We start from the raw sequence: 25,731 nt of genomic DNA on the forward strand, positions 1-25,731 counted from the left end.
TTTGACCAAAATCTTTGAACCTTGTTATAAATTTAACATTTGCTGGATTGTTCATTGTCATTCACACTGTAACATGTAAATTGGCATATAATCATAAATTATTTTAACCAGACTGTTAACGTATCACTATCAATTGGCCAGGAAAGCTGAACTTGCGTCGAAGCATTCTCAGGTAGGGTAGATTCAAGTTTGTTCGAACCATGGTCCCTGGGATCGATGTAGATCCTGTATGAATAAAAATCCATCTTCCTCCTGGATATTTATAAGTTTATAATCAAGTTCCGTTCCTAACATTACAGGATGATTTTTAGTCATATCATTTTGTATTATGACTCCAATTAGCTGATTTTGTCATGCCTATTGTTGCTCAGGTGGGCGATGTGGCCCATGCCCCCCCCCCCCCCCCTTTTGAAGAAATTTTCCGGCACACTCACCAAAATTCCCTTAATTGGAGCGAGTTCTCACGGCTGCTGATCCATAATAAACAATACCGGGATATCATTTTCCGTCGTCTCCTTTTCACCTCTATCTTAGATATTTTGCATCCGATTTGATTTTTTCTTGTTATCATGTTTTGGTTGCATTTTGTTCTTATACGGTATTATAACTGGGGCTTAGACTAGCTTTTGGTGTTTTGTGATTAAAGATATTTGTTGCAATGAAAGTCAGAAAGACCAAGTTTTCAGTATCCAAGAAATATTATTTTCGAATCCAGTTGTGAGTATAGATTTTTTCTCTAAACTGCTAAAATTTAAAAAAAATGAAGTTAAACTTTCGCAAACATGTAATGTAAATTTAAAGGCCCGATTGTTAAGTCCTCTGCCTTAAGAGTTACTGGGTCTGATAATCAATAAAAACCGTCTATCAAATCTGTTAGATAAGGTAACAGACTGTTTAAACATGATAAAACACAAAGATGTACCAGAATCTGAAACGTTGTCAATCAAATATTAAGAAGAAAAAAAGTTTATGCTTAAACTAGCTGCAGGTCTGTAGCTCCCGGTCTGAAAAAATTCGGATGGACGACCTAGGAGCTACAGCGCCTTCCATTCTAAAAATCTGCAATTTATGGCGCACAAAAATTTGCACTAGTTTTGGACTGATTAACCTTATTTCCAAACACATTCTATACAAATATTTGAATCCAAAAAATTCCTTGGACACTTTACTACAGATATCATCACTTTACTTGCCTCTGATATTCTTTTAAACACCATCACCAGCCCCGTAATGTGAAGTGGTGCAGTTTGTTTACATGTAAAAATGGCGACTCTCGATCTCGACCTGAATTTAACATTCTTCAATTTCTGAGGTCGGTTATCGTGTTTAAGAGAATGTTTGAGGCAGGTAAAGTACCGATATCAGTAGTATATTGACTGAAGAATTTAATGGTACTAATGTTTTCCACAGAATTTGTGTAAAAATAAGGTTAATTAGCCCAAAACTAGCGCACATTTTTGTGCGCCGTAAATTGCAGATTTCACTATGGGAGGCACTGTAGCTCCCAGGTCGTCCATCCAATTTTTTTCAGACCGGGAGCTACAGACCTGCAGCTATGCTTATACATGTATTGTTATTTTGACCAAGTGTGTCAGCTAGGGATGAGATCCCAGAACAAACCACAGGAGTCGGCGATTTTACCAATTTGTTGTAAATAAATAAGAAACAGGCAAAAATCCTACCAGTGAGCTTCACGAGCAACAACAAATTGATAAATTCGCCGACTCCTGTGAACAAACTAATCCTTGCATCAGATATAATTTTACAGCATTTAGATTAATTATTTTTTATATTGAATTTTGTTTTTGATCATTTCCAATGTACAGTGTATTCTTAGTATAGATTTTTTGTTTTTTCATTAGAGAAATGAAAAGTGAAGTTCTAGTACAAGTTGAAGCATACCAGCTTATGCTCTAAATGAATTTAATGTATAAGAATACAAGGTTATAATACAGAATCTATATATAAACTAATACTGTAGTTTGTATGGTAACAGTTTCAAGCTTTAGTTCGTTCTCCTTTTAATTTTGTAGAGAGTTTGAAAATGAAGGGTACAAAGATATTGGAGAAACTATGTTCAAATTTGCAGTTCAGCAAGCTGTCAAGAATTTATGTGGAGAGGTAATTAAAGTAGAAAAATCAACATCATGATTTAAAAATACAATATTATACGTATAAAAATAATGTATTTGGATATTGAAATATAAAAATATTACATTTTAACTTTTAATGAGTAAAAATAAAAGACCCTGATCTAATACCAATTATTTTCAGCATTTTTCTATGGAAATTAATTCGATTCATGTAGCAATTTTTTATTATATGTTACATGTATATATACAAAAATGTACTGTACATACATGTTTTTTTTTTGGGGGGGGGGGAGGGGGGGGGGGAAGGGGGGTCCTTGTATGCATGCATACCGTTTTGCAGTGTCTTGAATTCATCCAGATAGTCAGAACTAAAATAAATTCTCTTTTTAATTGATATACTAATTAAAAATTGTATTGAATTCCCCCAGTCTTAAATTTGTCTGCTGTCAAGGAAAAATAAATATTTTCTTGTATATGATACGTAAGAAAGTTTCAGATTAATGTTACTCAGTTATCACATATATACCTATGACATCTTTTGTTTCATTTATTTTTGTAACTTAAGTGGGCTGGATGTCAGTAGCCATTTTAAGACATAGTTTACTGTGGAATCATCATTGTTCGTGGGGACCAATGTTTGTGGCTTTCGTGGGTATAACCCTTGCCCACGAATGTACATCCCCATGAACCTATATACAAACATTTAATATTATTAAATTTTTCTCGATAATTATGTCCCCACGAAACAAGAGAATTATTGATCCCTTTGATCCCCACAATTTAAAAATGATTCAACAGTATATCAATCTCTTTTAGAGGAACAGCTTTGTTAAAGATACAGGAATTAAAATAACAAAATTTTATATCAAAATATGAGGATTTGTATATATAAATATATACAAAATAGTTTGTGCCTATATATTAATATTTTAGATCTTAATGTACATGTAGTTCCAATTCGTTGACAATCCAGCCTTCTTAACACAATTATAGTAGTCCTAACTTTCTGATGAAGCTTGCTATCCACCTTAAAAATGGTTTCCCTTTTGTGAAACTTTATGTAGTTAAATATTAGTACATGCATTTTAAAATCCCATTTACATGATGTTGGACAATTGAACTCGTCTTTGGATACCTTGTGACAATAGTACATGTAATGATCAGTCTTGAATGAGGGCCAACTCTTCCAGTTTCCAGTTTTCATGAATATTTATTTTTCTCAATTCACCAAAGGGAAGGCAATTCGCTTTAGTTTTGGAGGCTTATGGCTTTTTAAAAACATTGAAGGTTCTGTATTTTTTTTGTAGATGCATGTTTTAGCTGCATCTACACAATTAGTCAGATTTTCTTAACCAAAGTGTGAATGTGGTTAGGCCAATTGCAATAGCATAGGGCTTTAGTTATTCATGAGAAGAAAGAAAAAAACATAACAAGCTGATCCTCTGTAAGATTGTGTGAGGTTGGCTGTAAAGGTCTGATGCTGAATTAAACTGATTTTATGTTTTTCTCTTGTTTAGATAGGGGAAAGCTTTGTGGATGTACTGAAGTATGATCCTTTATTTCGTGAGGCTATATTGGTCACCTGTGAAAGGTAAATTGGATCAAAATGTACAGTAACTATATACCGGTATTGAGAATCGGGATTTCATGTTATTTTGGTAATCCCGATCGGGATATTGGGATTTGTATTTATGACGATGTAAAATCGGGAGAATCCCGCAAAAATCAGGATAGTTGGAATGTATGGTATTAAAGAAAATGTCTTTTCTAAAAAACATACGGTAATACATGTATATGTATTTTGTTCTGTTTACAGACAGAAAGAAAATAAATACATGTACCGGGTCAATAAACACATGTATGTCAAACCGACTGTGGTATACATGTGTTTATTTTGTTCTGTTTACAGACATTTTCTTTAACTTTAAACATGTTCAACAAAAAAAAATATAACTTGTGTGAAGTACTTTTTTGTAAATTACAGAAATTAAATCATGCACTTAATGTAAAAAATACTCTAAAGTACATTATTGTACTCACAAAAATTGCTTAATTTGGTTATTTTGAAACTACAATGAGTAGATTCTTAAAAACCCATGTGAGAATTAACAATAAAAAACAAAAAAAAATTCTCAGAAGTATAAATGCATGTTTTTCCAGGTTCAGAGTTCAGCTGCATGGTGCTTTAACATTGTTTAATTGCTATGAAAACAAACGATGTGCATTTAGGATACACCAGGTAATAATATGATTTATCTATGCAATATCAGTTTAAATACATTACATGCATTTCAATGCCTACAGTACAAATAATATATTGTTGAAAAATTTTACACTTAATCCAAACTGTATACAATATCAATTTACAGGTATATTATCATATAATGCATTCAATTATCAATCATAAATGTCAAAAGCTCAACAAAAATGTTCTTTATTTCTTTAGCTGCAGTATATCATATTTTGGCAGTGTTCACTTTCTATTGCCATTATAATAAAAAAGGAATATTTTTTACAAGTGAAAAAAATTAAATCGATTATTATAATATACCGGTACAATAAAAACCCTACCTTTTTTTTTATACCGATATCTTAATTTTTTTAAAAATGTTTTGGTTAAAAAACTCAAAACTTATCATTCTTGCCCATATTTTTACTATGATAATCGTGTACACCATGATATAAATGCATTTCAGATCTCCTCTAATCTGATGAACCTGGTTAGTGACAGCAGAAGGATAGGGCTGCCAATAAAATCTGTTTGATCTCACATATACATGTGGAGTCCCCTAACCCACTGGAAGTACATGTATTAATACACTTGATGAAGACAAAGGACAAGTAGACCCTCATGGACAGATTTCAAGACCATGCTATACAACTTGTATGGGTTCAATGGATTTTGACTGTTTTATAAAATATTGACTGACAGTGTACATAAATATGTACATGTATTATGCTCATACATGTTGACAATTAAAAATCTTTTTAATAAGAGAATGATTTTAGTCTGTCCCAGAATATTTATGCAGCACATCTGGAAATTTTTTAGTAAAAGGACACATACCTGTGAAAAAAGTGCAGTTGAAATTGATGAAAGGGAATATATCCAAGATATCTTCATTGACACATTTATCATTTTTCACTCTGAAAAATTAACAGGAGCGAAAACAGATGTCTGAGTTAAAAGATTTATAATGTGAAATGTTTACGTCTATTCTCCAGTTGTACTTCTACAGAAGTCACCCGGAATACCTAGCACCATTTTTCACTGTTAACATTCGAGTACTTTCATTTCTTAATCCTATACTTCCAAAACAAAAAATCTTTCCTACCATAATTTTTTTTCCCCAAATCATGAAAATCCTAATTTCAAAGGTACATTAAGGAACAATTATATTTTGCGGCAAAAAAAAGTACGGGGGCTGAACATCTATTCTGCTATGTGCTTAATGGTTAGGTCTAACTTTGCAAAAAAAGTGGGGGGGGGGTGCTCCCCAGCCCCCCCCCCCCCCCCCCCCCCCGGTTCCGTCGCCTATGAATACAGTGGAAATCGATGAAAGGGGGAATATCCAAGATATCTTCATTGAACAATTATCATTTTTCACTCATAAAAGTTCACAGGAATGAAAACAAAGAAGATCGGTGAATAAGGCGTGTAAAATGCCCATTTGAGGAATGATTAGATACTGCAAAATTAAATATCATTAAATCTGATACTTTAAAAAAAAAATGATTTTAAAAAAACAATGTATATTTAACGTAACATCGGTTTGTAACTCTTAGATATTTTAAATAATTGCAATAGGTTGATTTCAACTGGCGCATGCGTGTCAAAACCTCCAAATAGTGTCATTTTTATAACTTCAATGCCTTTAAATTTTCTTTTATAGAGTGGGTCTGAGCTCCATATTTTTGACATAGTCTAAATGTGGTTTAATGGAATTTAAACCGATTTTAATCAACAAAAATGCATGTGGAGAGATGACCCACTATACTCTAAAAATGTCATTTTGTAGCTCAACAATTGAACGTTTTAGAAAAATAATACAAGTCCATAAATTCTTGGCCAACGTCTCATATAGTATTTAAACAACGCAATTTGTTGTGAATGAAATGGCTCAGTGGTTAGAGCACTATAGACATTAGGTAACTTTAAAGAACTTGGGTTTTTAGGTTGTGGGTTCGATACCACCAAAACTTAACATTTATTATTCTTTTCTTATAGTTTATTGAAATATTTGAAACTGAATATATTTACAAATTACCCTTTTGTAAACTTAAATTATAACATATCAAATGTATTTAATTGAAAAAATGTTAAATTTGAAATTGTATTTTACCTTTGGGCAGTTGCGCCATCTTACCCCCCCCCCCCCCCCCCCCATCTTCTTTCTTAATGAGATATATAATGGGAAATGTTTACATCTTTTCTCCATTCGAAAGTACTCAGGATACCTCGCGCAATTTTTCAACTTTATCATCCGGGCTTATTAATGGCTGATGCAATGCAAAATCCCCGTAGACTTTCTATTTTGGGATGTGTATATTGAAACCTGAAGCGGTAGAAGGGGCGTTTCACAACAGATAATCTGGACGTTTTTCATATTAGTGGATAAACGTAGTTTGAGCACAAAGGTATTTATGATTATCAAAATATTGGGACAGAGTATAACTACATTTGTAATTATTAAATTGATTATGAAATGTCAGTAAAATTTTCTAAATTACTGTTAATGTACATAAGTGCGTTAGCTAAAAGAAACGGCCAAATCGTCTCCTGTGAGACTAAGTCTGACATCATCATGATTATTTCGTGCAGTCCATGATTTTTCTTAAGTCGATGTAGGTTTCAACCAATCGATAAACGGCGTGTCAATTGCAGTCCTGTCAATTTCTTATCAGTTTCAGCCGCTGTAGATTAATCATGTCGACCAATCGATAAATGGGGCGTGTAGATTTCCGTCCGGCTGTATCTATAGAGCTATGAATTAACTACCGGTATAAGTTTCCGTAATTAAGACAAATTGGTAAATATAAATATTTAATATAGTTTAAGAGAATATGTGCTGCATAGCTACACGTACATATCTTGGGACAGACTGTATATTAGTTATTAATGTTACAGTACATGGATGATTCTTGAAAACTGAGAATTTTTTAAATAATTAAACCTTGAAAAAACAAATGCTATGGGGTAATTTTTTTCATGTTATTTATTATTATTGTCAATATATCAGTTCTGTGAGGAAAAATTTTGTTCTAGAAAAAATATAGACATGTGCATGTAGAGAATTATACATCTGATTCCATTGCATTATATTCTCTATTAACATGGATGATTATATGAAGCATATTGACTTTTGTAAGCAATAAAGGAAATCAAAGTCTGATTTTTTTTTTAATTTGAACTCTGTGTAACTTATTTACAAGGAAAGATCGTGATGCATTTTCATAAAATATCATATTTTGTTTTATTAACCGGGTTTTCCAAAGGAAAAATCCGGTTATTGAAATCGTGAAAATGGCGGGAGGTCGGGTGGTCGGCTGCCAAAAGGGTACCCTCATTGTACGGATAACTCCTCCTATATTTTCAAGATAGAAAGTTGTTTTTTCTGCAGAACAATTGTACATATATCAGTGGTGTGCATATTGATGGGGGGGGGATACCAGCTTTTGAACTTACTCATTTTTTTGGGCAAGATATTGCATATGGGTTACTCCATTTCACTGAATACGGTAGGTATAGTGTTTATCAATTCAGGGTTGACATGGATTATTGATACAGTTCACATAAAAGAAAACCCGGTTTGCTGTCACATTGACAGCTTTTCACTTGTTAAATAATGAGCAGAGGATTTTAATAAAATTTAATGTAGATGTTATCTTTACCAACTTATTATTTTAGTAGCTGATTTATAAATGCTTTATACATGTACATATACATTACTACATGTACAGTACATATACGATTTCAAAATATTTTTTTATATACAAAAAACAAAAAGCACAGCTTAATTTTAACTTATAGTGAATATTGTGTGTCGCCTTTTGTAGAACAACACAGAATGTTAATTTTAATCAATAAGCAGTTAAATGTATGGGAAGAGGGATAAATAGAATTGCGGCCGTCTGCATCATTCCGGATTCTAATATGTTGGTTTAGTTTCGTTTTACTTAACGCGTTTGATTAACTCTGATTCATTAGCGTCTTTTTTGTGTTTTGTTACTTTCATATTACGACAATGAATGGTAAATATTGCAATTACGCCCGTGGATTAATTAAGAATGCTTAAATCTCACTGCAGTGTCATTCCATCATAAATAACTTGACCGATGAAGACCGTTAACTGTGTTCGAATTTCCTCTTCAGAATAATTTAATGTGTGCCAATCCAATGACCAAAGGTGAAGTTACCACACTTGAAATTTATTGACACATTTATGTAGCTACCCATTTATTGATTGATTTTAATTTATACTGTTTCTATGATTATAAAACTATGATCACACGATTGATTTAGTTCGTAAACTCTTATATTGCCAAGGCGCCGTTGAAAACTTGCATGTATCTGCTGACACCAACTATGGATCATTTGTAGATCTACCACATTCAACACAACATGGAAACTACAGCAGGTACCGGTACAAATCCACATCCACCTCAGTGTGATAATGACAAGGTAGAAGTAAACATTCATAATGACAACATAGAACAAAACATTCCGACAGAGAAAGAATTGGGTTGTGGCATTGTCAATAAAAATGAAAGTGAGTTGGGCAATTTGGAAAGTGGGGTTGTGACAACTGAAGATATTGTGACAACTGAAGAGACTGAGGATGATACTCAAGGTGGAGGGTCTTTAGAGTCAGAGGATAGCAGTGAAGGGACAGTAGTTACTAAAGTCAAGTACAGGACCTGGCAGAATACCAGCTCAGATAGCTGGGAGTCTGGGAATGTGATTTCTCCTGTAGAAGCAGAAGAGCTGGAAAATGATGCACTGGAACGGGAAAAGCATGATTCCATGCGTGAAGGAGAAGATGGGGGAGAGAGAGGAGGATCTTCAGAGGAATTGCCTAGGCCAGAGAGCTTGAATCTTTCCCAATCACTGCAACACTACGAGAAGAAACGGAGTCAGAGTGATGGAGTAGCCATTGAGTGTTATAATAATTTGGCTAATATGCCTTCTGGGAAAAAGGACCCAGAGTTTGATAACATCGAGGAGACAATGTTGTCCAAAAGTATGCCGCAAGGAGTTGTTATCAAGAAAGGGGAGTTGTTTGAGTTTGTGGCAGATGATTTGCAGGAGAAAATCAGACAAAGCAGTCCTCTGCCAAAAACTGGTAAACTTATCTGTGTGATGTTGTAATATTTACTATCAGAGCTGAACATTTCCAAAAGCATTACTAGATATATTTTTATGTTTGATTCATTGATCACTTAAATTTAGGAGAGGGGTATATTTTCAGACTTTTTGCAAGCCAAAAGTTTTTAATCTGGAGAGTCAAAAATATAATTGGCCAACATCCACTGACTTTCAAAGGGAAAGGATGCAGATATTGGTTAAATGCATATATGTTTATAATTGATCTTGCCATCATTGAAGTGTTTATTACTTTTATTTCCAAATATTTCACAACTATTACCATCACGAAATAAGATACCTTTAATAGTACGTCAAATTTTCTGAATCAGAATCCAGTGGATTGAGTAGCCGGACCTCCAGCTGTAGAAGCATTGCCAGTATATCCAGTGGGAACTCCTCGGCCATGGGAGCGTCCTTGACCTCTGAAATGTCAAGGTCACCCAGCAGCCAGTTTCCCCACAGTCCGATCGACATTCCACCTATTGACCCCATGGCAGTGATGGAGTTGGAGATGGCGGCTAAACGAGTGGCCGACAATGTGGACCTACTGATGGGAAACCTCCGGTCAAATCTACACAAGGTGAGAGTTTGCATGAAATCACAGGTACTCTATTCAGTAAAAACATGATTAAATGGAACAGAATTACATAATTTTCAAACTTTGTACACCAAAGTCAGTCAAAGTAACTGGTCAATACACAATGAATGTTGATACTTTGCATAGAATGTAATACTGTAAACATATTATATTTAGCGTGTACGATATTTGGCGGAATATGATTTTTGAACAAGTTAGCATAGATTTGATTTAGCGCATTTCTAAATGTAAATTTTTATCTACTTACATATTTTACATTTGGCGACGTACTTGATTTAGCGGGCGCCGTTTTCCACCAAAAATGCTAAATAGAATACACAGCCAAATGTAATACGTTTACAGTAATCAATTCAATTTCATTGGTAATATTTTTACTAATGTGTTAGGAGTTTTTTTAATAAGTATATTAATTTTATTTATAGATATATTGTATTGTACTGTATACCTGTATGTACCATGTAACTTCTATTATAATCTTGGACTAGTGAAATTACAATATACAAACTTAAGGAATTATTTTTTTCATCAAATATGGATAAGCCTTTGATATTACCAGTATAAATACAATTTTTATATTATTGTAAAACAGTTGTATAAATTTGATTTGCTTTCAGATGTCAGCAATCACGGTTGGATGTTTGGATGCCTATAAGAAGTCTGTGGACACTACATGTGATTCAGTTGATAGCAGTATTAAGGTATAAATTGAACTTCCCAGATCTACATGTATCAGAAACTGCAGAGAATAAAATTTTTTCAACAGAGGTACAGTATATGCATGTATCAGTACCACAAAAATAACAGCTCACAGAAATAAGCCAGTCATGCAGTAATCAAAGGATTGTATACAGAAATATATGTTGTACTAACTAGATGTATATGATATAAATATGTTTAATGATTTCAGTCGATGTATGCTCTTATGGCGAAATGCGAGGAGTTGAGTAAAAGCATGCAGCCTGTGTACCAGCTAGGCAATCAAATGTATCCTTTAAATGATAAAGGGCAAACAATTTATTAAAAGGGAGTACTAAATCATAAATTTTTGGGTGGTGTTCTCCATTGTCTTTCAGTCCTGTTATCCTTTTGTTAAAAACTCTTCGATGATATAAAACTCAATGATGATATTAGGCATAGCCTGTTTTTGATACGTTAATCTTCTTTTATTAAGACATTCATATGTATTAAGAGATTACTGTATTATTAATGCATACCCTCATCTTCCTTAATTTCTACTCAGAAAAGAAATCAAGAGACTTTTGGACAGGTTTGAATCCCAGCTTTCAGAAAAAGGTGGCAAAACCAAGACAGGATGATTCTACAGTGCTCGTTAAAATGAGAAGTAAACAACATTGGAGTCAACATCCAGTAGCTGTCAGTAAAATCCATCTTCAGTACACAGAGATTACCTGCAGGCCATTAGATTTGACTTTTTGTCCAGTGTTGTTCTTACTCTCAAATAATGCATTCCCAATATTGAAGAACTCATCCTTGATAAACTATCCATACAACCAACTACCCACAAGTTTTTTACACAGTTAAAAAACTGATTGGTTCAATGATGTATTTGGTTATTTTGATTTTTTTGTTTTAAAAGTTTAGCCCAGCCAATGTTATAAGAAACAGCTAGGAAGTAAACAAAGTTTTCTTGCAGTAGAAGATTTGATATAAAATTTTGTCAGGACAATATTCCAATACTCTTGCTCAGATATTAATTCAATGCTACATTGTATTTCTATTCAAAGCATGCTTGTCACTTTGTTTTTTATATTTACTCAAACTAGTGTACATAATTGCAGGGTCATGTGCAATATAATAATATTTTCCTTTTTTATCAGAAGAGCCTCATGTTATTTTCCTTGTCATGTAACATTGGTGTCTCACTTACCTCATTTTAGGATATATGAAATATGAGCATACAGTGTATATAAAAATAAAAAGATTTCATTGACAAACATTTTAAGTCTCTTTTAATTTTTATACATGTACATATTCATGATGCTGAAGACAGAAATCACAATGTGGGATTTACTTATTACATTATACATACTATATGCCAGGTATGTATATTCAAAAAAAAATTAATGATGAAATGATTTCCAAACAAACAGAAGTCTAGGTCACATTCAAATCATGTTTAACAGCAAACAATCTGTTTTTTTGATAGAAAAGTGTGCATAATCTGTCAGAATGAAATACATTTATCCATATGGTAGGACTGAGGATATAATGAATATATTCTTCAAACCACCATAAATAAAACTTCATTTAAAATGCCAGCCATTAAAACTGATCTATTAATATGAAACACATCAGCTGTAGAGGGCTTTGAAAACAAAAGTCCAATGGATGGATGAATTCCCCTTTTAAGCATTCATGTATCGATCTTCAAATGGGAAATCACCACTTTCCCTAAATTGTCTTCTCATTTCTGCCTTGTAAATTTTTCAAAATTATTTTTCCGAAAGATCCAATTTTTATGTGAACAGTCAACATTAGGATAACACCACTGTACAGTGGTTAGTTGGAACTTGGGTTTCTTTGTAATGTTCATGTATTGTCTTCTCATATCTGCCTCGTAAATTTTTCAAAATCATAACTCTAAAAGTTCCAGCATTTATGTGAACAGTCAACATTAGGATAACACAGCTGTATAGCGGTTAGTTGTCGGATAAGAACTTGCGTTTCTTTGTAGTGTTCATGTATGGCCTGTACACCCATTCTGTGTCAGCTGTGTCTACATTTTCTATGGTACCCAGGATTATCTGGTAAACTGTAACAAAGAGGGAAATAATTAAAAACAAAGTCCTAAGATCTTTAATATGAGGTCGAAAAAAAAAATCACTATAGGACAGAACATCGTAATATCTTTTTTATTATGCAGCCTTATCAGCACAAAGTTTGCTCCAAAAAATGCATAAATTTTTCACTGGATATAAAATTGTGTTAATACTCACTTTTCATTTCAAATCTAGGCCCAACTTCTTGTAGTTCTATATCTTTTCCATTCTCTGTCTTCTTGTACACATGATGCCTGTCATAGGAAATGTTTGGTTGTAATCATTGTATGTATTGATTGTACATTGTATGCACACTTACATGTATCTACATTTATAATAAATTAAATCATTGCATCAAATGTCTTATGACAGGCTTCTCGGATACTATGAGCATGAATACATGTGCATGTACAGATTTACTCTTTAGATAGTCTGACCCAGATTGGTTTGAAGGGAGATAAATATGGTTGACATGAATTCCAAAACTATCTGCCATGACTTTCACCTTTGACCTAGAATCTTAGTTCCCACCATTACATTCACTCTTTATGTAAAGCATGAGCCAGATAGGACCATGGGAAGAGAAAATAAGGTCCAGTATTTTTAAACACATCATTTATCTGTTATTACTTTAACCATTGAACAAGGAATTTGGTTCAAGGTCACTCCTCATCCTCTACCCAGCTGCTCTCTGTGGGTCAAATATGACCCAAATAAGGCAAAGGGGAAGAAAAAGTGATTTGGACAGGTGATAATGACACAGAGAGACTGATCACTATAAAGCACCTGCAGGGGTTTTATCTCCGAAATAACAACTGAAGTATAAATTACTATACAGTATCATATAAATTATTGCTGTTTATATAATACTGTGTATACATGTACAAGTACAGCTATTCTATATACAGAAAATGTACATACATGTTTTAACATATATCGTAAACTGTCTATCCATTAAAAAGCTTACCTAAATGAAATGAAATCATCATCATTGGCAAATGTAATCACTCTCTTACTTTCCTCCTTAGGGACTGGGAACAAATACTTCAGGATACTCTTCACCTGTGTATCAAGAAATGCATAAAAGAGTTGGAATATTTTGTTCCTTATTTTTCATTTTCAAAATAACATGTAAATTTTTTTTATCTGAATGCATACCATTGTGGGTTTTTTTAATACCAGTATGTCACAAAAAATCTATAATAAAATCTTAGTCTATTCACATAAACAGCTGAATATATACCGGTATGACAAAAATTTCGTCATGATGAAACAACCGACAAGCTTCCCTAACAAACATATCGTATTTCTTCCATGCATTGAAGACAATAATTTTACCCTGTTTCCTAGTCTGGATGAGAAGTTGTGGAAGATGAGATGGGGGAACTGTTCAGACATGGTTCCGACGTCGGGAATATCGTGTCGCATCACCACGTTGGACAGAGTGAAATACGCAGTGGGCCCGAACGGAAGGTGACACACTATGAGGCCGTCTGCAGAGAGAAAGCAGGGTTCATTTCAATATTCAGTCTTGTTTATCAAGTGGAAAATTATTTCTGATAGGTATAATTTGATTAATATCTAGTACGTTATACATGTATATACAACTGCAATTCATGCACATTTTGTAAGTTTGAACAATGTCTGGGGTGCCTCATTCATACTGTAAAATGATTTCCAAGATGGCATTCATGAAAACAATGAGTTCTGCAATCTGTCTAAAGCATAGACCTCTATTACGCTGTTATTGTACTGTCATGTACTGAGGTCTTATGGCCATACAAAATCTTGTTTCACTTTTGAAGTCCAACATATAACTTAAGAATTTTTTAGTCACACTTTTCAAAACCACAAGGCATTTATCAAATATTATTTTTCTTTGATATTTTTCTGATTAATTTTTTTTAATGGCTAATTAATTCGATGGAAAAGGAAATCTTGAACAAAGAAAAAATAAGCCTAGAGTTAGATTTATTAAATTGTTATATTGATTCACTCACCAGGAACACCTCTGTGTTCGTGCAGTAAGATGAGATCAGTCACGTCGTTAGAACGACACGCCTCCACCAGCTGTTTCACTTCATAGTTGCCACGGTTTATTCTCTGGCTGTTCGGGAAAATTAAACGCACCTCCTGGAATTCAAAGACAGCAGATTGAAAATATTTTTTCCGTAATTTGAAGCATAGTTTTATCAAATCTTTTTATATGAAAATAAGGACAATATTTTAAGAGTGTACCTAATAGATGAACTTTATGAAAATAAATTTAATCAGAAAAATATTCACAATATATTTTTAATGTCCAGTCCCAGACCAAACTGTAATATATATATATATATATATATATATATATATATGTAAAAACATTAAAAATAACCTTTGCAAACTGTTTGAGTTTAGAGCTTGGATCCCTGGAGGTCGTGATCATGATTTTGGGATCCTCCACACCGGCCCATTTATACTCATCATCCACATGGTTCACTATACCTGTAGTGAGAGAATGAAAAGTAGTACATGTATACAATGGGTGTATGTTTTATTATAGTGTGATGTCAAATTTCCTTTAATAATCAAATAAAATAATATTGATTTGGGAGGCTTCCTTTTTTCAATTATTAATTCAACATGACACCAACTTAAATAAGAAGATATAGAATTCTAGCAAAATCTAGACTGTTTAAAGTAATATGATCAGGTACACTCTGGTTGAGAGAAACAGTGATTATGAAATCAGCTGAATAAGACGATATTAAAAACTTCAACAAATCCTTTCCATATGGAGTAGTCTGTATGGTAGCCATGAGTCTGAGTGAGTGTCTGTATTGATCTGTGAGATAGCCATGAGTCTGAGTGAGTGTCTGTATTGATCTGTTAGGTAGCCATGAGTCTGAGTGAGTGTCTGTATTGATCTGTGAGATAGCCATGAGTCTGAGTGAGTGTCTGTATTGATCTGTGAGGTAGCCATGAGTCTGAGTGAGTGTCTGTATTGATCTGTGAGGTAGCCACGAGTCTGAGTGAGTGTCTGTATTGATCTGTGAGGTAGCCATGAGTCTGAGTGAGATACAAACCTTCTCCTCCTGGACCTTCCCAGTCTAAGGTTTTCTGTATGCTTATTGCATCCTTCCTCAAGTCTGATGGGATCTCTTTATTGTCTGAAACAATTCATATCTCCAGTAAATTATCAATTGAAATCTTATAGAAAACATTTCACCTGTAGGTTTTCCTGAACTAGTTTTACAAGTAATATTAGATATTAAATTCTTTCAATCATTTTATAAATTTTAAGATATTTAGTTTTCATTTTCATCAACAAATTGGGGTAACAATAGTAACAAAATAATGAACATGACTTTAACACAAAAAATGAAGTCTTTATTTACCATCGAGCACTTGTTTTAATCTCTGCTTTTTTTCTAGGATTGTTTTGTCTCTGTCTTCGATAGCTTTTCTGTATAGGTATTCCCTCCGCAAACGAGCTTGACGCCTTATCTGAAAATTGAATGATCAAGACATTTTGATATTATACATTGTGCATGTTGTGAGCATCTTCATTTTTCACAGACCTTGTACATGTTGTAATATCAATCTCTTCAAAGTTTTATTAAATACATAATTAGAAGACCAGTAATTCATTTTGATAGTTTTTATGGGTCCAGAGGACCCCTTCTGGTAATCATAACTATGAGTCCCAAGCTGAAAAAATGAGTCCATATTTTTTCCACAATGAACAAGTTCTATTTATCTAAACTTAAATTCTAAATGATCAAACTTAAGACTCTGAGACAGGCTTAGTGTTTAGTGTTTATAACCACTATCATTTATGTCACATTCTGAATCAGAGTCCCTTCCAGCATTTGTTGTTAATATTAATGTCTGATTAACTGCCACTTATCTACTTTTTCATAAACTCTGATTAATCTACCCTGGTTCTGATGTAATTTTAGCTTCAAGGTTTTTATTTGGTGGCATCAAGATCAACATCAATTTTCCTGCAGTAATGATGCAGGCATCTACTAAGTAGGATTAGAAAGGAACGGCGTCCAGGAAAATGTGTATCAGTATTTCTAAATTCAATGCGTCCTTTAGGGTGCACATCATTTGTCCTGAGAATACGGTAATTTGTATGTGTTTCACACAGGACACATGCCAAAATGAATCACTAGATGACATAGAAGCACTTAACTGAGTTTCTGATTCTACTGCATCAGTTAAATTATATGTATCATTTGTCTATGACAGAATTGCTTAGAAATACAGGTATAGATTTAATAAAAAAAATTAACAAATTTGGATGGACCAATTATCACAACCATTCCAAACGAAATCTTATTCACAACCTTTTTCTCCGTCTTCATCTGATTTATACATTATCCATACACATTTAATACTAAAAAGGGATTTATAAACAAAAATATCTCAGGTAGAAAACCCAGTATATACCACAGGCACCTGAATTTTTATCAATCAGTCGCTTAATAAGTCATATATCGAAAAATTCTACCCCTGCTATATGTAAATACACAGTGTGCCTGTGTATATACTCAGGGACGTATATACTAACATATACCCTGATATTTTCAATACTTGCTGAATTAAAGATTATACTAACAGTTTCACTGACATTTGAATATGTTGTATACGTTACCATTTTATTATCCGTGAATTAAAGACTAGAAAATTCACATTTCAGATTTCTTTGAGAAAGTTAAAACAACGTGTTCTACAAGAGGAAGTACGTATCACTTGCTAAAATTAAAGGAGTAAAGAGTAAATTTATGTATTCCGGATTTTCTTTGATTTTTTTTTTCAGTAAATTTGAATTCGATTTTTAACTATCTTTGCAAAAAAAAATTTAAAAAAATATCACATATACATCATTTTGTGCAAGAAACGTACATGGCTAGTAAAACAAAACAAAACGAAAAATGATTCTCTCTTTTAGTTTCAAGAAAAGCATTTCCGGTTTGTAAACAAAAAGACGTTCAAAGCACGAAGCATGAGAACTTCTTTATGTTGTAAAAGCGGATAATATCCGATGGTTTCTTTACTGTGTATGGTCAAAAATTAAACAGATAAAATGGTGAGTAAAATTCGTTGTTGAATTTGTAGTTTTTCTCTTGATTTCCTTTGATTATAACTATGCCTGTTATGATGGGAAAATACTTTCCTTTCACTGAGTTTAAACATTTGACATATCTTAAATTTACCTTTTCAGGCCAGAAACAGTGAAAAGGCGATGTGAGTATATGATCTTTTGAATTACATAGGTAGCTATGATGAACAGGTTGTTAGTCAGTCAACCATATCAAACCCATTGTCCAACAGACAATCTGGAGCCAAATTTCATGCTAAAATTTTGTTTTTAGCTAACAAGTTATCTTTTTGTTTGATATGGACACTTGACAAAAATTGGCAGTTAATTTGAGCTTACAGTATCGACCAGACCCAACCTAACACCAAAGCAGACCCCAACTAAACCACATACTTTCGGGGTTAGTTTGGGTTTGTAAAAATTTTTGTCCACTTTGGGTTTACTTTGGTTCTAATTCGGGGTTTACTTTGGGTTTGTTCGGAGTTTGCTTTTGGGGTCCACTTTGCGCACTTGGGTATGAAGTAGACATATCTTTAATCTTACCATCTAACTTCATGTAAACCTCCCCTTTTGTATATACCAAATACAGGTGTAGCGTCTGCTTTCACACCTTCTTTGTCCCCTCTGGTTGTACTCTGCATTTACTTTGGGTTTACTCGGGGTTAACTCTTCATTACTTTATAGGGTTCTGGTAAGGACTTAAAAGTTCAGAATCCTTGGCTCAGTAATGTAGAGATGTTCTTATATCTGAGTACATGTACAAGTATAGTGCAGATATGGATAATCATATTCATTTTTCAATAATTTGAAGTTTTTAAAAATTGGGTATGTTCAAAACTTGACATTAATTTGAAATTGACATTTACATCATCACTATTTTCCTTATCGTTTTAAATTTTTTGTTACTCTAATGATGAAAAACAAAATTTTAGACATTGTACAATTGCTACATTTACATATACTACAATCATGAATCTTAAAACTGTTGTATGATATTGACGTGTATTGGTAGAGACTGCTCATTGACAGAATCGAGGGGTCAAACTGAAATTATTAAAAGCCGTTAAAACCCACAGCACATCCAATTTAACCAAACATATCGTAAAATGACAAACCTTTGACTGTTCACTGGATTTAACATTGATGGGAACTTTAGAGTGATTGACATTGGTTTTCTGTGGACTCGAAATTATCATATGATTATGGTTTGTGTTAATGAAGATACAGAATTATAACGATTATCAGATTAAGCATATTTTCCTTGACTATCATTTTAGGACCACCTTGGCCAGGTGGCGAGCCTCACATTTAGAAGACAAAAACAAGGAACAGGTAAAAATCAACTTCATTGAAGTTCATGCATGATTAGATTATGTTTGATATTGATAACTCAAAGAATCTGAACCTACAACCTTCTGAATTTTATTCCTGTGAATCACTGTTACTTGTCCATGATGATTACAAGAGATCTGAATTTTCCGTAGTCATGCAGATTTGAAATTCAAAATTTGTTACTATATTTGTTCTAAGTTTAGACTGATTTGATTACCTTCATTTCTTTCTCTGCCAATCACATCCTTGTTGTAAAATTTAGGTTTTTCAGGTTTCAAGGTAAATTTTATGAGAATGATGTTAAATATAATTCTAACTTAAACATGGATAATTATCAAATGTTACATCGTTTTCCTTCTGACTTGCAATTTTTCTAAATAGGTTTTGAATTTTAAACTTTAAATTCTAATTGAACTCACTGCTTGTTCTGCCAGGAAAGAAGGCCGTATTTAGCCACTGAGTGTAACGACGTGAAGAAAGCAGAGAAATGGAGGCGACAGATAATAGGGGAGATCTCCAGAAAGATGGCACAGATTCAGAATGGTAAGAATTATTGTTGATGAAAATAGACTTTTTAAATAAAAGTTTCACTGTTTTTTTGTATCATTATACCCTCGCTCCAAAGGAGAGGGATGGGTATACTGTTTAACTTTTGTGTGTCTGTCTGTCTATCTAAAAAAAAATTTCATCAAAGATTTCTCAGCAATTATTAATCGCAGATGCTTGAAATTTTAACAAAATCTTTGTTTGTCTTTGCTATATGGTGGGATTAATTTTTGTTCCAATTAGAGATCAACTTTCTGTTTAATGTCGACTTTGCTTAATTTGTATACTGTAGAAACATATATTTTCGTTGGGTCAAAATTTCGTTGTTTTTAAACCAAACAAGATTTCGTTGGCATTTAATTTTGTCATATCGTAATCTTTTTGTATTCATTAATACCAGGGTTAAAAATTCGTCATGGATTTAATTTCGTTGATTTATATTGCCAACGAAAATAACGAAATTAAATCCTCAACGAATATTTCTGCTTCTACAGTATTCACAGCAGAGCGGGCCGGATATCACTAGTGAGCATTGGCTCACAGATATCATGTTATGATGTTTACTTAATATAATTCACTATAATCAGTTCCTTTGTACAAGTTTATGTTAGAGACAATTTTAGATATAATATCAACTGTCTTAAAGATTTTGATTGAAATTTGCATGTACCGTATATACTCGCCTATAAGTCGGATTTTTGGGAGTAGAAAATTGAGTGAAAAGTGGGGGGTCCGACTTATAGGCGAGACATAGTAAAAAAATTTCACAAGAGAGAAGTAAGTTATATTTCTTTTTAAATAATAAACAGATTATGATAAATGCATTGAACCTGTGTTCATAAAAAGAAAATTCAAGCAGTCTGTTTTTCACACCTAAGGTGATAATAGAAATAGGGGTCATGTCACCTAAAACAACACAAGCCAAAACCCCAGTTTAAGGGGCTAATTACCAACCTAATCAGTCAGTAAGGAAATAAATCACTATCATCAAATTTTCAAAAGGACTCTATTTAAATACCTGGTAGTTTTAAAGCTATTACCAACTTGTAATTAGTGTTATAAAAAATAATGACATTTAAATCAAAAGTTATTAACATCATAGACCCATGATAGAAATAGTCTAGAAAAAATTATGGGGTGAAAAAATGACAATTTTTTTTAGAACTCAAAACATGTATGATAGAATGTGGTATTTTATTGAGAGTATCTGTACATCAATTGTCCTGAAAAAGTAACCCGACTTATAAGGGAGTCAACAGCAAAATCTTCAAATTAAAGCTGGAAAAAGGCAACCGACTTATAGGCGAACCGTACTTATAGGCGAGTATATACGGTACATGTAATTGTGATATCTGTTTGAAATCAATGAAATATTTCATCTCGTAACCTTTTAGCTGGTCTTGGAGAGTTCAAACTGAGAGATATGAACGATGAAATCAACAAACTTCTCCGAGAGAAAGGTCACTGGGATGACCAGATAAAGGCACTGGGAGGCCCTGACTACAAGGTATTTATTTTGTCTAACTCTTCAAGAAAAAGGTCTGAAGAAGTTAGAACTTGTCATTCTAGTAGTGTACCATTGTCGGAAACACATGACCAGCAGGCCAACTAGCTAAATCATTCTTTCCGATTGGCTCCTTCACACTAAGTGAAATAATTACATCAATGCCAACATGACCAAGATCTTCATTTTCATCCCTCCAAAAAACCAAAGAATTTCCATTTTTCAACCAATTAGGAGGAATATTCATGAAAACTAAAGGTTCAATGATTTGGTCCAAGGTCAATAAGCATATGCAAGACTGGCTGTGGGTCTCCAACAATTACATCGTAATAATCAATGTTGAATACATTGTACTGTGAAATCCTCAAATTTGGCGAGATGTGTCATATATTGTGTGGACCTAAATTTTGTGGATTGCAATACCAAGGGAAACCACTTATTCTGATCCCTACAAAATGTGATGACTTGTTTATCATCTTAAATATTTTATTTGATGAATGTTTTAACATAGAAAATTGGACCCAAAATGCTGGACCATGAGGGCAAAGAAGTGCCGGGAAACAAGGGCTACAAGTACTTTGGGGCCGCCCGTGATCTCCCAGGGGTCAGGGAGCTGTTTGAGCAAGAGCGTAAGATGATAGTTTGCATTTCCATCGATGTATAGTTACATCATAACATGCTTTGGTTTAAATATTGTTGTTATGCAGTGAATTTTCTGGGGGTATGAGAAAAATAGTAGATTGTTGAATTTTTACCTTGAGGTCTGCTTGTACCATAGTTAGGAAGTGAGTGAATGTTCATGTTAATAATACAATATTTTTTTCCGTGATTGATTGGGGATTTAATGTGATGGTTTTAAAATAAACAGAAATTGTCTTAAACAAAATTGTACATAATTTCATAATAGTTTAACCTTTCATATGTTTTAAGACTAACATAACGTAACATAATAATTTAATCTTTTATATATTTAAAGACTAACATGCATTTTGCTTCACAGTACTGATTTAAATATCTCCATTTAATAGCTCCTCCTCCTGCTCGTAAAACACGTGGAGAGTTGATGAAGCACATCGATGCTGATTACTATGGTTACAGGGATGAAGATGATGGGCGTATCATTCCCTTAGAACAGGAAATGGAGAAAAAAGGTATAGTCCCTACTGGCATCAATATAATGAAAATGTGCAATGTAGATATTTTACATCATATTTTAAAACTAATCATCAAATTTATTACAATCATGATGTATATTTTAAAAAGATATGTGAAAATGAAATACACAAATTGCACTGTCTACAAGTGATGCATGTTTACAAGGTAGTGTACATGTATTTCGTTAATTTCCAGTCATTAATGATTTAAAGAATTCTTTTCAATTTCAAGTGATGGCCCAGAAAATAAGAGAATGGAAGGAAAGGAAAGAGGCCGCGGCCCGTGGGGAAGCCCCCGCTGAAACTGAAATGGAGGCTGAGGAGGAGGAGCCCTTGTACCAGAAGGAAGAGGTGAGTGTCCATATAGTTACATGTATAGAAGCACAAATACTACGTCTAATTACATGTAATGATCTATGTTTATGAAGGTATATGTATATCCAAATGTAGCATCAGATGGAGGAGATTAGTGTCCATGTAAATGCATGTAGCAATAATAGGACCTTCTTGCAATACATGATCCTTAAATAACATATCACTTATAAAGGTACTAGTATACCCACATTTAGCTCCAGGAGGAGGAAGTGATTGTCATCTACATCTACATGTAGTAATACCCATCCCTATAATTACATGTATCTACATGTATACCATGTAATAGGTTTATATCCACATGATGTTTCCAAAAGGAGGGGGAAGTGACTGTCCTTGTAGCTATGTTTACATTTATTTATATTAGGAATTTTAAAAATGTAATATACACTATATGTCATTCATATAGAATTACATGTATCTACTTTATCGTATGTAGAAGGTAAATCCATGTGTTGTTTAAGAAGGAGGAATTGAATTTATGTGAAACTGCATGTACGAGAGTTAGTGTAATCCATAGCACTAGCCTTGAATGTACCTTCTTTACCAGTTCTACAAGATAATTATATTAATGGTTTGTATCAGTACCTTCAGGACTTTGATTGTAATATTTTTGCTCTTTTAGTATGTTGAGGTAGAGATGGAGGTTCCTGAGGAAGAGGTTGTCCCAGTGAAGGAACATTTCATTGCCCACGTACCTGTACCATCACAGAAGGAGGTATACATTCTATTTTAATGATAATGTGGAGATTTGATAAACAGAGAAAAAGACTTCCACAATTGTTTTTGAAAAAACATAAATTGTTTCTCCTTCCAATCTCTCTTTTCAAAACAGAACATCTTTGACATTTGATGGTACATGTATTGTGTTTATAAGTATGAATGATTTTTTTTTTACGCAATTCTTATCTTACGTATTTGTTGCATTTCAAGAGAAAATCATACTTGGTTTTTAGGCTCTTCTTTTTAAGAACATTTAAGATGTAAATGTTACTTAGCAAATATACATTAGACATGTAAATATGATTTCCATTCTGTTCAGATTGAAGAAGCTCTCATACAGAGAAAGAAGATGGAACTGTTACAGAAATATGTCAGTGATGACTTACAGGCGGAGGAGGAGGAGTCAAAGAAAATGCTTGGCTTATGATTGGTAGCAATTCAATGATTGACAGGTTCTGTGATCTGTTAGAAAAAATACATTTTTTAAGTGAAGGCAGCAGATGTATGAATGAGAGCAATTTATTCTTGCATCTTAAATGCTTTATTGAGTAGCTAACCATGGACTCAGTCCTTCCATTATTATGCTCTTAGTATTTCAAACAAACACAAAAGATGTCAAATGATTTGGTGGGAACGCCATAATTAAATGTATTGCTACTGCATGCAACTTACACTTATCAGAAGCTGTGTAGTCTTTTATTAAAAAAGACATTGTCATAATTCATTGATACCTTGTTCGTTTACATCATTCTATAACTTTTCCGTCTCATAATTTACATGTATAGATATATATTTTATGCAGTCATTTATACTATGTACATGTACATTTGCTTTGAAAAACTAGCTTTTTGGCTGGAATAAAGTTTAAACAATTACTGTTTTTACTTTATGTCTTCATTCTCTTGGGAGACTTTTTGATGGAAATATTCTGTGGAAGTTTTAAAAACAGTGTGTTCTAGAAATTTAAAAAGACTGATTTATTCTCTTACATTATGATATAATTGATCCTTTCATAATTGTAAATATTAAATATTTGTTAATTTTTCATCTCTTGTTTCACCACGATTTCTGCAGTGCATCATTCAACCACTTTCTTCACATCCCCCCAACTTTTATATGTGTGAATATTTCATAAGGATATTCATATTTGTAAATATTTCAAGCGATTTGAATTCGTCAACAACCCAATCTTTCATTTAAAGGGGCATGGTCACAATTTTGGTCAAAAATCATTTTTCCGATTTTAATGTTTACAATGCTTCAGAAAGACATTTTTAATAGGCAACCGAAATTTGAGTCTCATTTGTTTAGTTATAGGCAAGTTACAGCGCTTGAAATTCTTCGCTATGTAAACAAAATGTTTGTTTACATTTTGAAAGTTGAAGTAAAAATTTCAGTTTTAAACCTAAAACGAATGTGTTAAACGTTAGGAATTGTATATCTATGCTTAACGAGGCCAGGTCTAATTTGTTCTGCCCTAGATTTTTGGATGAAACTTTTTACATGAATTTCTACTGATATTATTATTATTTTAAGATTAAAAAATAAGACATTTACCACACCGTTTGTTTAGGGGGTCATCTCAAAGTTTGTTAAATAAATCTTTAACATAGGACCCTATGGGATTTTGCTTGAAATGTATCAATTTTGCATATTTTTTACATTTTTTCAAATTTCTGCCCTAGGGATTTTTTTTTCTATTTACATATTAAAGTTATTGCTAAAAGGCATCAAATGGTCAAATGAAAAAAAAACCTTTTACCTCCTGGTTTGTTCCAGGGGTCTTATCAAAGTTAATTTTTATATGCCCAATTTCCCAGATTTGTCAGATAATGGCTATTTTTTAATTGACAATGGCGGAAAAGGCGATCTATATTATAGTATTATTAAAACATTCAGACATATTTAAGTAATAAAAAAAAATAAAGCATCACATATTAAGGGTCATTACTATAAAATACATGATTACTGTCTTGATATATATAATTATGAATTAAGCTATATTTATGCAGGTTAAGAAAACGTGACAGAGGGCTAGGCTTGCTGAACCCTCTTCACGTTTTCGACCCGAGCCCAAATATAGCTTATACTTCGAGACATTTATGTTTATTCCACAATATAACATTATTTTTACGCATCAAACGAGATATTTTCAACAATTTTTGCTGAAT

At 33.1% G+C, this 25,731-nt stretch overlaps 4 protein-coding genes across 4 annotated transcripts in view; 3 read left to right on the plus strand and 1 right to left on the minus strand.

The window, feature by feature from the left end:
- Positions 1 to 544: 544 nt before the first annotated feature.
- LOC128157645 (ribonuclease P protein subunit p14-like) lies at positions 545 to 5,524 on the plus strand. The gene is made up of 5 exons (XM_052820209.1): positions 545 to 717; positions 2,034 to 2,121; positions 3,611 to 3,684; positions 4,254 to 4,332; positions 4,790 to 5,524. The coding sequence occupies exons 1-5, from the start codon at positions 659 to 661 to the stop codon at positions 4,856 to 4,858; spliced, it is 369 nt and encodes a 122-aa protein (XP_052676169.1). The 5' UTR covers positions 545 to 658; the 3' UTR covers positions 4,859 to 5,524.
- Positions 5,525 to 8,308: 2,784 nt separating this feature from the next.
- On the plus strand, positions 8,309 to 12,014 carry LOC128157742 (BLOC-1-related complex subunit 6-like). Its single transcript, XM_052820350.1, has 6 exons — positions 8,309 to 8,500; positions 8,695 to 9,436; positions 9,789 to 10,039; positions 10,672 to 10,755; positions 10,965 to 11,041; positions 11,298 to 12,014. The coding sequence occupies exons 2-6, from the start codon at positions 8,716 to 8,718 to the stop codon at positions 11,371 to 11,373; spliced, it is 1,209 nt and encodes a 402-aa protein (XP_052676310.1). The 5' UTR covers positions 8,309 to 8,500; positions 8,695 to 8,715; the 3' UTR covers positions 11,374 to 12,014.
- Positions 12,015 to 12,139: 125 nt separating this feature from the next.
- LOC128157743 (U3 small nucleolar ribonucleoprotein protein IMP4-like) overlaps positions 12,140 to 25,731 on the minus strand; it is a 59,585-nt gene continuing 45,993 nt past the window's right edge. Inside the window, exons 2-10 of the mRNA XM_052820351.1 lie at positions 17,483 to 17,525; positions 16,218 to 16,326; positions 15,906 to 15,989; positions 15,215 to 15,324; positions 14,838 to 14,970; positions 14,176 to 14,330; positions 13,805 to 13,899; positions 13,015 to 13,091; positions 12,140 to 12,830 (exon numbers count right to left, since the gene is read on the minus strand). Of these exons, the coding sequence (XP_052676311.1) occupies positions 12,718 to 12,830; positions 13,015 to 13,091; positions 13,805 to 13,899; positions 14,176 to 14,330; positions 14,838 to 14,970; positions 15,215 to 15,324; positions 15,906 to 15,989; positions 16,218 to 16,326; positions 17,483 to 17,485 (879 nt within the window). The 5' untranslated portion in view covers positions 17,486 to 17,525 and the 3' untranslated portion in view covers positions 12,140 to 12,717. The remainder of the gene's footprint in view (positions 12,831 to 13,014; positions 13,092 to 13,804; positions 13,900 to 14,175; positions 14,331 to 14,837; positions 14,971 to 15,214; positions 15,325 to 15,905; positions 15,990 to 16,217; positions 16,327 to 17,482; positions 17,526 to 25,731) is intronic.
- Positions 17,785 to 25,011, plus strand: LOC128157744 (pre-mRNA-splicing factor ISY1 homolog). The gene is made up of 10 exons (XM_052820352.1): positions 17,785 to 17,917; positions 18,053 to 18,075; positions 19,207 to 19,261; positions 19,696 to 19,804; positions 21,202 to 21,314; positions 21,823 to 21,940; positions 22,340 to 22,462; positions 22,698 to 22,816; positions 23,463 to 23,555; positions 23,880 to 25,011. The coding sequence occupies exons 1-10, from the start codon at positions 17,915 to 17,917 to the stop codon at positions 23,985 to 23,987; spliced, it is 864 nt and encodes a 287-aa protein (XP_052676312.1). The 5' UTR covers positions 17,785 to 17,914; the 3' UTR covers positions 23,988 to 25,011.

This window comes from Crassostrea angulata, chromosome 8, assembly GCF_025612915.1.
Source record: "Crassostrea angulata isolate pt1a10 chromosome 8, ASM2561291v2, whole genome shotgun sequence".
Lineage (NCBI taxonomy): Eukaryota > Metazoa > Mollusca > Bivalvia > Ostreida > Ostreidae > Magallana > Magallana angulata.

Bases quoted from the DNA above. Each gene is read 5' to 3' on its own strand.
- LOC128157645 (XM_052820209.1), top strand. From the start codon at position 659: ATGAAAGTCAGAAAGACCAAGTTTTCAGTATCCAAGAAATATTATTTT. The intron at 3,685-4,253 runs GTAAATTGGATC...ATGTTTTTCCAG, and splicing joins ATATTGGTCACCTGTGAAAG to GTTCAGAGTTCAGCTGCATG. The intron at 4,333-4,789 runs GTAATAATATGA...AATGCATTTCAG, and splicing joins GTGCATTTAGGATACACCAG to ATCTCCTCTAATCTGATGAA.
- LOC128157742 (XM_052820350.1), top strand. From the start codon at position 8,716: ATGGAAACTACAGCAGGTACCGGTACAAATCCACATCCACCTCAGTGT. The intron at 10,756-10,964 runs GTATAAATTGAA...TAATGATTTCAG, and splicing joins CAGTTGATAGCAGTATTAAG to TCGATGTATGCTCTTATGGC. The intron at 11,042-11,297 runs GTATCCTTTAAA...ATTTCTACTCAG, and splicing joins TACCAGCTAGGCAATCAAAT to AAAAGAAATCAAGAGACTTT.
- LOC128157744 (XM_052820352.1), top strand. The intron at 21,315-21,822 runs GTATTTATTTTG...GTTTTAACATAG, and splicing joins TGGGAGGCCCTGACTACAAG to AAAATTGGACCCAAAATGCT. The intron at 22,463-22,697 runs GTATAGTCCCTA...TTCAATTTCAAG, and splicing joins ACAGGAAATGGAGAAAAAAG to TGATGGCCCAGAAAATAAGA.